At 39.1% G+C, this 15,638-nt stretch overlaps 2 protein-coding genes across 2 annotated transcripts; one reads left to right on the plus strand and one right to left on the minus strand.

Annotated features, from left to right (window-relative positions):
• The first annotated feature begins 5,792 nt into the window (after positions 1-5,792).
• Positions 5,793-7,532, plus strand: tmem125b (transmembrane protein 125b). Its single transcript, XM_031293649.2, has 2 exons — positions 5,793-6,238; positions 6,371-7,532. The coding sequence occupies exon 2, from the start codon at positions 6,413-6,415 to the stop codon at positions 7,127-7,129; it is 717 nt and encodes a 238-aa protein (XP_031149509.1). The 5' UTR covers positions 5,793-6,238; positions 6,371-6,412; the 3' UTR covers positions 7,130-7,532.
• A 30-nt stretch (positions 7,533-7,562) lies between these two features.
• LOC116045788 (type III endosome membrane protein TEMP-like) lies at positions 7,563-10,254 on the minus strand. The gene is made up of 3 exons (XM_031293650.1): positions 10,140-10,254; positions 8,802-8,991; positions 7,563-8,618 (listed from the first exon to the last, which is right to left on the minus strand). The coding sequence occupies exons 2-3, from the start codon at positions 8,968-8,970 to the stop codon at positions 8,224-8,226; spliced, it is 564 nt and encodes a 187-aa protein (XP_031149510.1). The 5' UTR covers positions 8,971-8,991; positions 10,140-10,254; the 3' UTR covers positions 7,563-8,223.
• Positions 10,255-15,638: the final 5,384 nt, after the last annotated feature.

The following is a 15,638-nucleotide window of genomic DNA, read 5'->3' on the forward strand; positions in this document are numbered from 1 at the left end:
AATGTTTGCCTTAAGAGCCCATAGAAAATGCATATTGTATGTGGATACACAATTTGTTGAAAATAAAAACAAGTGAAATTAATGTGTGTGAGTGTGATGTGTTTTATTTAGCAAAATTACATTGTGTTGTTCTATCATATCCAATATTTCCTATATTTCTGAGCAGATTTTCTATGCTGTATTATGATAAAATCACCTGGGCACCCCCTGGCTGATTATTGGTCCTCCCTGTGCCACCCCACTTAAGAAATCCTGGAATCGCCCCTGGTATGCAGTAATAGTGGTTGTGAAGAGGTGATTCTTGCTGAGCAGAGGTGTGTGTAACATGCAATGCAATAACTTCCCCACAAATTGATACACTGCAGATGTATACTGTAAAACATTTTTTGTTATCTTACAGGGTACAGCACATGCACCATCAAAATCCCTTATCACTCAAGCTTTTTGACAGACTGTTTACAGATGAGTGCTGCTGCTGATATGAAATCACTTTATGTCACATCTCTCTGCATGAGTGACACCCGGTTAAACTACGTCTATATAATTTTGGGGGAAAGCTGTAAGGAGTACTAAAGAGTTAGGATTGGTAAGGTTTGTCTGTGTTTATAGTGTGTCACCTGTTATCAGGGGCCTCAAAAATTGGCCGCAGATCCTTTTCATTTGTCACAGCAACCAGTCTGGGTGATGTGCCACATTTTCTCAACATTATGGATTCAAGAGAGGCTTCCAGTATCCTCATATACAAGTCACAGCAATCATGGAGATCAGCAGTTCCTCTTGCATGTGAGCAGCATTTCAGTAAATAGTATGACTTCTACTCTGGCCACATTTCTTATTTAATTAACCTTCAGGGAACATTTGCTATGTGTGCATACTAGTTTTTTCCACAGCTTTTCTCTACTCTGCATACACACAGCTGCAGAAGCTGGCATCGGCAGGCTTTATGGTTTAGTTACAGTGTAGCTATTCCACTGAACACACTGAGCACTGAAGCAAACATGTTTTTGTACCTGGCTCAAGAACACATCAACAGCTGCTTTTGCTCAGTTTCCACCCACTTTTCCGCAGCTGGTTGCGGGAAACTGGAACGGTGATGCTCCGGTCACAAGCCCCGTTCGTTTAATCCAGTGGCCTGCAACAGTGATATTAGTTCATCCTCTCTGGTTGATGTTCCACCTGTCAGTGAAATCACCTGCTGGTGTCTCGGGCCAGAATGAGAAACTGTTCTCACAAATCTCTTCATGGCTCATTCATCGTTTTGTCAGAAAGCAAAGAGCCTACTGCTGCAGGTTTGTGGAGGCCGCTGTTTCTGCTCAACACTCCTACAGCGCTCTACTTTAATCTTAACCTTAACCCACCAGCACTTTTTAAGCCTCTAAACAGAATTGCATCCTTCCTCCACACCCCCAGTTTCAAAGTAAACGTATAAAAACCTGAGGGATGTTCTTGTGGATGCTCTTCTTAAATAGATTTTACACTTCACATAATGGTGCACCGACAACTACAGTACCTGCAGCTAAACGTGGAAAAGACAACCCACAGTGACAAAACTGAACCCCACCTCCATCCAAAGCAAGACAGTAGAACAGGTCAACAGCTTCAAATATCTTGGACTCATCATAGACAGCAAACTCAGTTTTGATCAACACATCACTGACATCCATAAACAATCCCAGAAAGGGCTCCATGTCATAAGCACACTCAAAGCACTGTCTATTGCCCTCTGCAATAGCAGCCCTGAACAGTCTGCCTGGTTGACACTGCTGTGTAGTGGGATGATAAATGCATTCATGGAGATTTTGTGTACTGTCTATATCTGTATGTTGCTATTTGTACTGGCGGTGAAAACAAATATCTCTCTGGGACAATAAATCTAAGTCTAAGTAATATTAAATTATATATTTAGGTCAAATTAGGTAAATTAGATCCACCTCAACACGCTGCAGCAAAATGAAAATTATGTTTCCTTTTAGATGTTAATACTTTTGTATATTTGTTTAAGACTTTTGCTTGCAATGGAGTATTTTTACATTGTAGTATCATTACATTTCCATAAATAAAAGATCTGAGTACTTCTTCAACCACTGCATGCACTGTACAACCGTATACAGTATTATTGTACAGGCATCGTGCCGGCTGTGGTCTAAACTTATGTGCTGCTGCCCTCTACAGGTTGATCTTTGGCAACAACAACAATGCCTCACATGTTGCATAGGAATACAGATGTTGTATATAACTGTACTGTTGAGGTAATATTATGGTAAATGGGACAGTTGAAATTATTAACCTACCAAAAAAAAACAATGCATATTAATAGTGTCGATATTGTATTAAATTCTGTAGATGTGGCTCTATATTCAGTATATTTAAAATGAACCAGTGACTATGAGGTCTTTAACAAGGTATGAGGGTGCTCTGTAGGATTCAGAGCCTTTTTTTTTGAACATTTGGACAGAATACAATTGTACAGCAATAGTAAATGCAAAAACGTGTTACTGTCTAAACACATATGGACTGCACTCTATAGCCTATATCATGCCAGAATTGTAACCTCCTTTGGTAAAATAATCAATAAAAAGCAGAATGATAAATCTTATGCTCAGGAATTTATAGTATGTAATATGTTATTTATTCACACATCTGTTCATTTGTCAATCAATTTTCTACATCAGACGCATTTTTGGAGTCTCTCCCACAAAGCAACAGGCATCCACAGGGCCAACAAACAGCTAAACATATACATTTCCCAGCCAAATACATGATAACCTGTCAATAATTTCATTAAATATTGTTGTATTTTGCTTAATTGCTGGGCTAATTGCTCCAATTATTATGAGGGCAGCATTTATCACAAATTTGCAGCATGGTGAAATCAAGAAAAGCCCTGCTAGAGTTACCTAGCAACTGTGTTAAACTGATGGTGCAGCAAAGGTTACAGCATGGGTTAGTATCAAAAACTAATAATTAGAGTAATTATTACAATAAACTAATTTGTCCAGCCTCATGTCTTGATTTGAGTGACTGCACAGTATCAATGGCGACAAACAACATGGTTATTTGTTGTTTCATTCAAGTTTTTCATTTCAAAAAAATTGAAAGGATTTCCAAACTGTATTCTGACTAAACTTTGACTCTTTGAAGTCTCTGATTATCCATCAACATATGTTCCTCTAATATTAGTCTAAATATTTCACAATTTCTGCATTTTTAACTCAAAAATTAGGTACCATTTCCTACAAATGAGGATTATTGTCCATGAATTCCAAAAATACGTGTAACCCTATAGTAGTAATAACTTGATGTTACTGGTGTTTGGTGTTTGGGCAACAAAAGCATCAAAAACGTAAAAGAAGCGACAAAAACATAGAAAAAAGCATCAAAAGTCTTGAGGAAAGGGATATAAATGTCAGAAAAAGCATTGAAAAGGTGTTCATTTTTTATTTTGACCCGGGAGGAAAACAAGTGCACGGTTGACAGGAAGACAATACAAGGGTTAAATCATGTCTTTGAGGGTGTTTGGATCAGGCTTTTACACAGCTTCATATATTTCATACAGAGTTATGGCACAAAAGCACAAACACATTCAAATGAAATTGTCTGGATGAAATAGTAGACTGTAGAAAAACAGGTAACAGCTATCATTCTCCAATCATAAAATGTAGTGTATACTGTATAACACTAATAAGAATCAGACAGAAAGGTAGCAATTATACATCACCATCCCTGATAATGTCAAGGACCAACTGCAGGTAGATGACACAGCATCAGCACTTTGTACTAAGCAAGGATATAACATATATTGTAAGTGAGTAAAATAATGTCAATCAATCAATCAATCAATCAATCAATCAATCAATCAATCTACCCTTCCATTTCCTCATTTTCCTCATTAACAAAGTAAAAATATGGATACATTTATTTGTTGAAGATTATATTTTGACATTTGGCTTTAGTTGATATTCAAAGGCTCAAAGATTCAAAAGCTGAATTGTACACTTACAAATGTTGTCCACTAGGGGGAGAAAGTGCATTTTGAGCTCATCAGATAGTGATCGCATCATCATTCATAACACTGTGATGTTATGGCACTGAGTTTGCTATTATTTGTTCAGTAGTAAGTTCACTCTCTTGATGGTTTGCACTGTTTCATTCAGTTCAGTACAAAACTAGGTATATGCAAGCACTGGTTATAAAGTTACAGGAAGAGCTGTGAGGCTTTTGTGGTCTTTCAGCAAGCTTTTACTATAACTGGAAAATAACACTACTGTAATATCACAGCTGAGTTGACATTCACTTTCAGTCACAAGTGAGGGGAGCTCCACTGCTAAAAGCTACAGATTCGTTTAGTAACTACGATGATCCTTTCACCCAGTTCAGCTTTAGAATTAGGTGTTCATGATGTGTTCATACATGTGCTGAACACCTCTACGCCTCCAAATAATACTTAAAATCATGGTGGCTGCATGTTTCATTTACATCTTCTCAAAAGCATTTTTGTCGAAGAGCCAAAAAAATTAATAAAAGAGAATGCATTTAAAATGTGAATGTTATCAGATAAATATGTGCAGTAAAACATATGATGGGCACATACCGTATCTGTCAATCGGAGCTTTCTTACTACAAAGAGTTTGACTTCTCGGTACAGGAAAAGCACATGTCTAACCTAAAACATAACAATGGCTCCATTCTATTTAGTTGTACAAGCAAGCCAGGATTCAAGGCGTTGGCACTGGAACACAAATGGAGCCATTATTACTGTAATTATATTAGTTGCACCTGTGTTTGACGGTCAAATTATCCAGTGTGAGAAAAGCCCGTTGAACAGCTACAGTTTTGCCTCTTGAAGAGGATTGATCAGCTTCTCAGGAAGAAATGTAAATATAGCAGGCAGGTTGTCAAGTCAAGTCATGTTTGATTATTTAAGGAATCATGTCAATCAGTCAATCAATCTTGTTTTCTTTCCAAGAGTTAGAATAAAGACTGGCACCACTTGCATGTCTGTCTGTTAAATATGAAGCTACAGCCATGGGATGATTAGCTTAGCTTAGCACAAAGACTGGAAATAGGTAGCCTGACTCTGTCCAATTGTAAAACATCTGCCTACCAACACCTCTAAAGCTCACTGATTAACACATCTCAGCTATTTCTTGGCTGGGCTCAGCGATTTCCTGGAGTTTATGGTGGTTGCCAGTAAATATTCTGGTACACAACCGCCCGTAAAACCACAACTTGCAATATTTAATAGACATATGAGAGCGGTATCAATCTCGTCATCTAAATCTCCTCCAAAAAGTTTTTCCCAAAATGTCAAACTATTCCTTTAAAGTCAAGGCAAAATGTTTTGCAGAAATATTGTCTGCTATGGCATGTATTACTGGAAGACACAGATCAGCAGGCCCATGTCAGTAAGTGTCTCATTGAGGAGAGGCAGCATTCACTGTGGCCTATCTAAAAGAGGCTCAGAATAGGGTGTGAATGACGCTATCCTTTAGGATCACAGAAACTCCATTATCACAACACACTGACATCACTCAGCCCTCCACAACAGCAACGCAACACCCCTGCACGGCTCACACACACCACCGTCTGCCTCTTGGAGCACAGTCATTGTGTTCAGCGATCAGCCTATTGTCTGTGTGGGGGAATGGTGGACAATGTCATCTATCTCTGTCCAAACCATGATCCAAGACTGCTATTGTGACCCGGCTTTTACCCACTTAACCAGGCCAAATGGTTTTCCCATGTGATGAGAGGACGGGGGGGTGGGTCTTCTGTTCTGCCTGGCACTGGCAATCTGCAAGGCTAGTACAGTCACTGTGGTAATCATGAGCAGAAATGTGGACAGGCTACATACACAACACTCACCCAGGATGTCAACTTCATCATCACTTGTTTACTTACAGTGAGCATTACACAGTGGAAGTCCCTGCCTCTCTGTGGCTGGGGGTCCTTGCTGTTTTTCATGAATGCATGAAGTCAGGTTCATTCTACCATCTAGACTGAGAAGAGTTTCATCCCTGAGAGCAGCTTGAGCAAATGAAATCTACTACTTCACCATTGGAAAATTTCCCTTGAAGCTGGATTGTTTCTAGGTGAAACACCCATGTTTTCTACAGAATGAAGCAACAAGACCAAACAACCGTAGGATCTTTTAAATGAACTACTGCAATGCTTTGACTAAGGTTGTGTGATGATGCAGATGGATGGACAGCAACACATGAAGCTCATCTAACACCAAGTGAGTAACTGTTTTCACAGAAGCTGAGATGAAGCACAGGATGTTTCAGCTGATAATACAACTACAGTTACTGTATATAGGTGTGATGAATGGAAAAGTAACAGTTAAAATCATCTTTTTTTGCACAACAAGGTGTCAGTCTGGTTTTGGACTGGCTGAGCTGTGACCATTGCCATGCCTGACATGCAGACCTTTTACCAGCCCTGCCACACCATCCGTCACCCCCCAGGTCTCTACCTGGACCCCTCCCTGATGCAGCGACGTGTCCTGGAAGATCAAGTGGAACTGTGGTGGTTCAGAGAGCCACGCCGCTCCCTGTTGTGCTACTGTGCCTCTGTGACCCTCATACTGATGCTGGGCCTCGGTGGCGTGGGCCTCCTCTCCACCACCACCAGCCTGTCCGGGGAGTGGCGCCTCGGGGTGGGCACCATGCTCTGCCTCTTAGCCCTGGCTGTTCTGCTCAAGCAGCTCCTCAGCTCCGCCATCCAGGATATGAACTGTGTACGAAGCTGGCGTCGGATCGACCAGCTGAAGAGCGGCGGGAGGGCTGACCCGGCACTGATGTTAGCTGTGGGACTGGCAGTGATGCTTTGTGGGACGGTGCTTCTCTGTGTGGCCACCATCGGTAGCCAAGCTCATGACAGCAAGGAGATGTTGGTGTCTGGCCTGGTGCTGATGGCTGCTGGGGCGGGAATGGTTCTAGCTGTAGTGGGCTACAGTGTGCTCATCTACCTTAAAAGAAGAAGGGAGCAGAGGAGGAGGATGATGATGATGAGAATGAGCAGAGTTAGGAGGCTCGGAAGTCGAACTGTCAGGGTGTTCAATGTCTCGGGAGGACAGATGAGCCAGGCCAGGAGTGGGACATTGTCCAGCAGGACCAGCCTGATCTGAATGGACTAAATGGGCAAAATCACAAACGGATCAAAGACTCCTTGAAAGCAAATATTAGAATAATTTATCTAGCACATGTACAAAAAGGAAAACATTTGAGGAGAGCAGTAACCCTTTTGTTCCCATTCGCATAACTATGCCGTCTGTTGAACATCATCAAAATATCTGCAAATAGTTTGTAAAAGAACAACAGACTGCTGCACCGCATGCTTTTACCAAAGGCTCAGTAATATGATGACTGTCTGAATACACCACTTTGATACATCTGAGTAATTATGGTTGAAAATAAAGACTCGGTAAGTGTTCACATCAAATCAAAACATCATTGTGTTGGATATCTTTTCTCTGTATTCATTATGTTTCTGTTTTCTACCACCTACTCAAATAACAATGTTGGCAAAGTGAATAAAAGAATGAAGAAATATGAAACAAATTGGAATTATAAAGAATTTATTCATAAAGTACATCTCCAATAAAATTATTTCAGACTATACATACAAGCACATTGAAATACCGTTTACTGTCTTACATTAGCAGGGTACGAACAGCAACTTCCAACATCTTACAGATGGATATACACACACACAATCTATTCATTTTAAAAAAATATTACAGATTTCATCTGTAATTGGAACAATTTATATTCTGCATTAAAGGAAAAATTGGAGATTATCTGGCAGGCAACATTTTGACTCACGGGATCTTCTTTGAGAAAATAGCTAAGACAAAGGGTCATGTATATAAAGACAAACGTGGCATCTAATGAAGACCCAGTCCAGTCAAAACGTTGCCTGTCTCTTTGTCTTTTTAATTGTGACATCTAGAGTTTTGCCTATTCTGGTCTGACGATTATTTAAATTAAACAATATAATATAATATATACAGATTATTTGACTTTTTGAGGGGAACTTAGTCTTCACAGTTCATGGACACATGCAAGGTGTAAGAGGTTGCAAGTAGACAATGATTCATTAGGGGGTCACAAGCCAGAAAGGTGAGCAATCACTGCTTTGCTGTCAAAATCTTCTTTAAAGGGTCATTTTTTTATCTTAGTTGGAAACCAGCTGTTTTTGATGAAGTCTCCCTTTATTTAATCACCCTATAGTGAACTGAAGATCATCATCGCTGTCTTCTATCCCTTCCTCCCCCTCTTCCTCTCTCTCTCTCTCTGCCCTGTCTTTCTCACTGGCCTGGATATAGTTATCCTCAATGAAGCCATCATCATCGTCATCCAGCCCTCTTGGAGTCCCTCCAACCACTCCCATTCTACCCACCACACTGTTAGGGAAGGGCGGCTCGTCCTGGCCATACTGGCTGACTCCATCAGCCTCTTGGAGCAGAGAGTGTCTGTAGCTGGCCAGGAAGCGATGGAAGAGACGAAACTTGACAGACATCACGATGAGGAGTGAGATGGCGAGGACTGTGCCCAGACCTGCAGCCAGATAGGAATACTCCAACGACTTTGGGCTCTCGTCAGGATCGACTGCCCCTGTGAACACAGCCGGAAAACATTTGTATTGCATATACATGTAGCTATAAAGACAGAGAGGTCAACACCAGTGCATTCAAAATTCAAATTCAAGTTTCCTGTAACTGAAGTGTTATAGAGTTCAAAGTTCCTCAAACACACCTGGTTGTAAATAGTTGGATGATGGTAAAGTTTGTTGCTTACTTCGAATTTCAGTATCGTTAATGTTGGTGTGATCTTCGACTTCCATCAGAAGATGTCTTTGAGCGTCTTTTTGTCCCCCAACATCAGATATAGAAGCCTGACGTGCTTCTCTGATAAAAGCTCCACAAAGAAAAAACACCACAAAGGGGCTGCAGCTCCACCGGCCCATGTCTGCGTCCTGAGGGAAAACCTAAAGAAATCATCATTTAGTGATTGTATCTACTGAGGAGCATAAGAGGGTGTTGGAGGGAGAGGCACAAAAATTGTAAACTTTTAGGTCATTTTGGGGTATAATATTTCCCTTTGGTGTTACTATCCCTTAAATTAGCAAGAAATAAATGTTATGTAGGGAAACACAAGGAGGGAAATTTGCACAAAAAAATAACTATGGATGAAACATATAACTATAGAACTTTTTACACATAATGAGAAGGTGATTTCGTCCCCCATCTCTTACATTGCATTTAGAAGGGATCTTTTCACATCCAGTATGGAGAGGAGAAACAATCACAGCAACCAATAACTCTCAATGTACATATGGGATTAACAGTGTTGTTTAAAGGCAGACTTTAAAAAATGTGAATCCCTCTTTTAATGAATGGCTGATGATGAGACATCCTGACACCTGCAGTGAAGATGACATACGTCATGTTTCATATTTCATGGCCAATAAACTCTTGTTGCAATGTCTTGAGACTGTCAATAAACTTAAAACCGACACTGTAATATTAGAGGCTTAACATTATCTAAATGCTCAAAGCATGTTCAGATCTAATTGGACAAATTGGAGATCTATTACGTTGTCAAATTCTAATTTGTATTTCCTGTTTTAAGATTTGATTCCAAAAGCTAATGAATCTGTACTCCTTGAGCTAACAGGTGCTTAACCAGCCAATAAACACCTCTCTTGTGGCTCTGGAAAGGACCTTTTCACAAACAATTTGACCTGAACAAAAACATAAGACTTTATGATTAAATAATCCTCTTTTCACTCAGAAACTGTCACATAGAGAGTTGTCTTGCCAGCTCTTGGGCAATGTTCATGATTATAGTCCTGCTAACTAATTACTGATAACTGCTGACTAATTAACTTTAAACACACACACAGTATGTTACATGGATGACATGTAGCATGGCATTCTGGAATACTTAATCCAGATAGAGGTAATGTAGTATATCCTTACTTTATATTTTGGTTGAAGATATTTAATTTGAGGCAGCAGTACACAGGTAATATAGGATACAGAGGCACACATAGTACTGTCAATTTACACAGTTTACAATAACACACACACACACACACACACACACACACACACAAAGTCTAAAATGACTTACCTGTACAAAATAGGATAAATGACAGAGCAGGTGTATGTCTCCCTGACTAATAGCTGCTGTTTTTGTCTTCCTCTTCTGCTCCTTCTGAGGAAATAATGGGACTTGCTGGGCAAAGGTTGCTGGACATACCATAATACCACCCTACCTGCACCATGCTCTTAAGACAGAGATGTTAATGAGTAACTTTATTAGGTTTGTCATCCATTTCTCCTCCTAATTTCTTTTTCACTCACCATTCCAGTTAGAAGTGAACGCAAAGATGTTTTTATTTTCATTCAGTATCTTCATTGTGAGTAATAGCGTAATAATCTTATTTCCACAATCTACTCTTTCAAAATTAGAAGTAGTTGAAAAATTTAGAGACAAGGACAAAGAAAGCCTTTGGCTAAATTGTTGCATATGTGCTCTGAGGCCAGATAGTGTCACTGTAATCACATAAGATGCGTGAAACAAAAGCACTCCACAGAGTCTACATGCTGACATATGTTCATGGAAGGCATCTACGTCAATTTACAATTTGTTAAGGGGTTTTACATAATATCATTGAGATGAAAAAATGCTGGCTTTACATTGCGTCAGCAGATTTTTCTCTCGTAGAAAGATTTTTTCTTTCTTGAACCACCTCCCACTAAATCATAAGTCTTTCATCAGTGGTGCTGAGAGAAGGGCTGGTTGAATATAGCGCTGCCATGATTCCAGGTGTAATTGGTCTGATTTATTAGTAATGCACATTCAACCATCATCTTTTTGCCCCTGGGAGGAAGCCTTCAGAAAACCTTAATGTGACACTTACAATCTCAACATCTCATTATACACGCTGCACTTTTCTTTACCGAGAATAGAGCAGTGATTCACAAGTGATGTCAGTAATCACAGTGAAGTGGAGTGGTGAAAAATACCAGCTTTTAATCACCCTGGCAACATAGCTAAAATTCTCTATTTCTTTTTCTGTCCACGACTGATACAGAGACCCTATTTCATGCATTTGTTTCAGACTTGATTATTGTAACGTTTTGTTGTCAGGCCTGCCGCACTCTCGCAAAAAGATCCCGGAACTGCTCTTCATAAAAAGTCGGACTACCCTCCCCTCTGCAAAAAGAAAACCAACATAACCCTCCCCCCTTGTCTGACCTCCGCTCCGCTTCTAATAATTTGTGCATGGTCCCATTTTTCTATTTACCAGATGTATGAACGGCAGTAAGCCTTCAAAATCAGCATTTCTTAAACTGTGTACATTGCATTAATAAACCTAAGTTTGGCAGTCTGTGACATTTAATAAATTCCTGTGAAGTTCAAGTGAAATTGATTTCCGGTAGTCCATTCACTATAAGTTACATATTTTCCAGTAAGCTGAATGAGATTTTAAGTTTAAGTCATTCTATCAAGTATCAATCGTTTTTCTTGAAAGCATAGACTGCTTAAAACACATAAACGTAAATATCTTATTATATCTCATTATAGTCTTGTTTGAAAGATCCTTTTAAAACAGGTGGACATATTTTGAAATAAGGGTGATCACAGCAGTAGTGTCAAGAATGAAATTGCTCATTAAAATGGATAAAAGCACATCTATTTATCGTATCCCACTCTCTGTAATCTGCCCCCACGCTGCCTACGTTTTCATGTGTTTACTTTGTCTTCTTTTTCCATTATTCATTTTCAATTCAAAACACTTTACTTGTCCCCAGGGGACAACTGCCATAGTGACAGTGTAGGAGATTGTTGTGTATGATGTATTGTATATACTGTATGCAAAGCAAATTGCCCCTTAGGGACATTAACATTGTTTTAATCTTTAATCAAAAATTTCATCCATGATTTTTACTTGTCGCCTTCAATCCTGAAGGGGAACAATCAAATCAAATTTGTGTTATTATGGATAGTTTTTGACAATCCAGAACCCAACCAGTTTCAATGGTCTGCTCCCAGTCCTGGCATGTCATGACAGACATCTGTAAAGACCTTAATTCATATTCATTAATGGGCACATTTTGCACTTGGCCATTTCCATTTGACAGTTAGTTCTCATCATCACTCTAATACATTAGCATAGCTTATTAATAGGCAAGGCAGGGCAGCTTTATCTATATAGCACATTTCAGCAACAAGGCAATTCAAAATGCTTTACATAAAACATTAAAGAGCAGTTCAAAACAATTAAAACATTCATTAAAGAGAATATAAAACAGCTAAAATACAATAAGACAGGTATAAAATACAAGAATAAAGTACATCGACATCTCCAGTTTGAAGCATAGTACTTATAGAGGTTGTACAAGTTATTCTCTATTCCAGAAATACAATTCTCATTCAATGTGCAGATTCATGTGCCGTTTGACTGAGAAAGAAGATCCATCCAATTATAAGCCATTATAGCTGTTCTTATTATGCTCATTGTGAGACCTGAAGCAGAGCATGTGCTCACACTGCAGTAGCTCAACAATGACCAACAATCAATAGCTCCATTGACGTTTCAGAAAATACTTATGTAAAAAGGTTTAAACCTGGAACCAAGCCAACAAGCTACAAAAACAATCAGACCATAAAACATTTTATTCAGTGTAAAAAAATAAATAAAAAAAAACATTTCGAATACGTATAAAGATACAAGACTGTATACAACATCACACAACGATCACAGACTTCAGTGGTAGCAGCTCGCTATAGCTGTTTACGGTAAACATGTCCATTTCCACCAATCAGAGATGTCGCTGTAATGCTTAGGATTGTGGGTAGTGTAGTACTTCTCCATGATATCACAAATAAATTAAATGAACCTCATTTGGAAGTGTAGCTTCTGCAGGGTCATAAATCATCGTTTCATAATCTTGTAGCACGTGGTAAGTCTTCTTTTGATGGTTAAGACATTCAGGCTAGTAACCAAAATCCGTATGCAGAATATGAATGGGATTTTCACTTCCAGAACCACACTGTTGAGCTATATATGATTGACAATGCGCTAGCCCAGTTGGAACACGTAATGTTAACACATTTTAGAATGTTGCTGCTTGCTGTTTACAAGCATAAACATACATTCAATTAGCCCCGTTTCACACTGGGAACTTTTAGCCACAGGTTTAGTAGAAAACTCGAGGCTAACCCGGCTCCAGAGCAGGGCCAGCATGGCCTAGGCTAAAGTCTGCAGCGTTCTGAAACCTGCCAGTTACACCAGTGATGGACTGGCCATCTGGAATTTGGGCAAATGCCAGATGAGCCGCCTCGCTATGGACCCCTATGGGCCAATACTGATGCATGGAAAGATTCACTCGGAAGGCAAAGTTCCTAATTTCCAAGCTAGGTTATTGACAAAAATAGGGTTGGTGTGATGCAAATACCAGGGCCGTTTTTTTTATCCCAGTCCGTCACTGAGTTACACCAATGCCACTAGACAAGACGATGTATCAGCAACGACTCTCTGTACTTCTGTTCTAACTTCCTGCTTTTCAGCCTTTTTTCTTTAGCTGGATATAATTTGTAGCGTCTTAAAATATGAAAGAGGATAGTGATGGTGAGATACTTGCTACAGTTGCATTTCTACTAGGGATGAAACAGCAAAAATAACCTTTTATTTTTCGGATTCACTGCTTTGTTCTAATACCACTATCTCTCTTCTTTTAATCTCTAGCTCGTTCGAAAGCACTAACTTCGAGCTGAGTTGATTGGCTGTTAAAACAGGTGACGTTCCTTAAATTCAAGCTATATCGCAGCAGACAACACCATCAGCTGGCTTGAATCAAGCTGATACGGGCCTGTTCAGACTGCTGCAACTTTTACCTGCAACGTTCTAAAATGGTTTTGTCTTATCGCCAATCTTTGGCCTGAACTGGGCTTTTGCCTGGGTCTAACAGCTCTCTTAGCCTGGAGCTATGTGCAGTGTGAAAAGAGCTTTTGGTGCTTATAAACCGGCATTATGCTATCCAGTATAAAGGTAGAAGGCATTGGATTATGCATATTATGTGTCTGTATTAAATTCTTTATTTTACACAAGAAAATAAGCCCAATGCTTATTACAATGATCAAAGCAGTTTTGGTGTCACTGACATCCCTTTCACTAAATCTTCTTACCACATTACATTTTCAGGAATGCCCCTGCTGGCTTTCCAAGGCTCTGCCTCTCTGCAGTGAAAGATTAGGACCCAAAATATAGTGAGGCGACAGTCTGACCCATCTAATCTTTTCGTCTTCAACTCTTCAACTGACATAGTGGCTTTAAAGCGAAGGGAAAGAGAGACAAAGATAGCCTTCATCATCAGAGTTGCTCAGCGTGTAATACCAACACAACCAACCCCAGCTTAGCAGGGGAGAAAACCTAAAGATAAACCAATACAATTTAAAAAAAAAAAAAAGTATATTATTTATTTTTCAGAAACACATGCTGCTTTATTGGCTGCCCTCTTTAAGTCATGACTATCTTATCATTAGGATAAGATAATAAAATAATAATAAAAAATAATAATAAAAGCCATTATTAGCAGTTTCCATGTTGTTATTATTTTAAAGATAACATAAATCTGAGTCAAGTGCATCAAAATTCTGGTAAAATTCACTTCACCACAAATAATATGAGCTGTTGTTAACTGTTAAACGTTGTTGCATTTCCATTGCATGACAGCATCACTGCATAATAATCAGGTTTCATCTTTTGATTCAGATTTTATTGATTCTCTTTCAAGAAGGGTGTCAATGAACCATTATGTACATTCAGGGAATGTGTTTGAAAGATGGCCAACAAACGTAAGTACATCAAAAGAAACTGAGCCGGCGACGGCTTCTCGGCCGAATGGTACAAAATGTTTAAAAAGGAATTGGGTCCAATGTTATTAGCAGCATTCAATGAAACCTTAAAAGAAGGTAAGATTCCCCCCTCTTGGAAAGAAGCCATAATCACGGTGCTTCCCAAGGAGGGGAAAGATAAGGAATTCTGTGAAAACTATATACCAATATCATTATTAAATTGTGACTATAAGATACAGTCATGTGAAAAAATTAGGACACCCATGCTAAAGTTGACTAAAAAGAAGAATAAAAAAATCATCTTTTGGAAATTGATCTTAATGCCTTAATTTAAAAAAATGAGGAAAAATCCAACATTTAAGGACACCAATTTTCTTTGTGAATGAATAATGTATTGTAAATAAATAAATGTTCTTCCTTAAAATACAGGGAGCATAAGTAAGTACACCCCTATGTTAAATTCCCATAGAGGCAGGCAGACTTTTATTTTTAAAGGCCAGTTATTTCATGGATCCAGGATACTATGCATCCTGATAAAGTTCCCTTGGCCTTTGGAATTAAAATAGCCCCACATCATCACATACCCTTCACCATACCTAGAGATTGGCATGGGGTACTCCATAAAATCATCTCTCAATGCAAATCAAACCAGCTATCAGGCTAACTGAAATAAAACCATGCCAATCTCTAGGTTTGGTAAACGGTATGTGATGATGTGGGGCTATTTTAATTCCAAAGGCCAACGGAACTTTATCAGGATGCATA

Source organism: Sander lucioperca, chromosome 9 (assembly GCF_008315115.2).
Source record: "Sander lucioperca isolate FBNREF2018 chromosome 9, SLUC_FBN_1.2, whole genome shotgun sequence".
Lineage (NCBI taxonomy): Eukaryota > Metazoa > Chordata > Actinopteri > Perciformes > Percidae > Sander > Sander lucioperca.

Bases quoted from the DNA above. Each gene is read 5' to 3' on its own strand.
- tmem125b (XM_031293649.2), top strand. From the start codon at position 6,413: ATGCCTGACATGCAGACCTTTTACCAGCCCTGCCACACCATCCGTCAC.
- LOC116045788 (XM_031293650.1), bottom strand. From the start codon at position 8,970: ATGGGCCGGTGGAGCTGCAGCCCCTTTGTGGTGTTTTTTCTTTGTGGA. The intron at 8,619-8,801 runs GTAAGCAACAAA...CTGTGTTCACAG, and splicing joins TAACGATACTGAAATTCGAA to GGGCAGTCGATCCTGACGAG.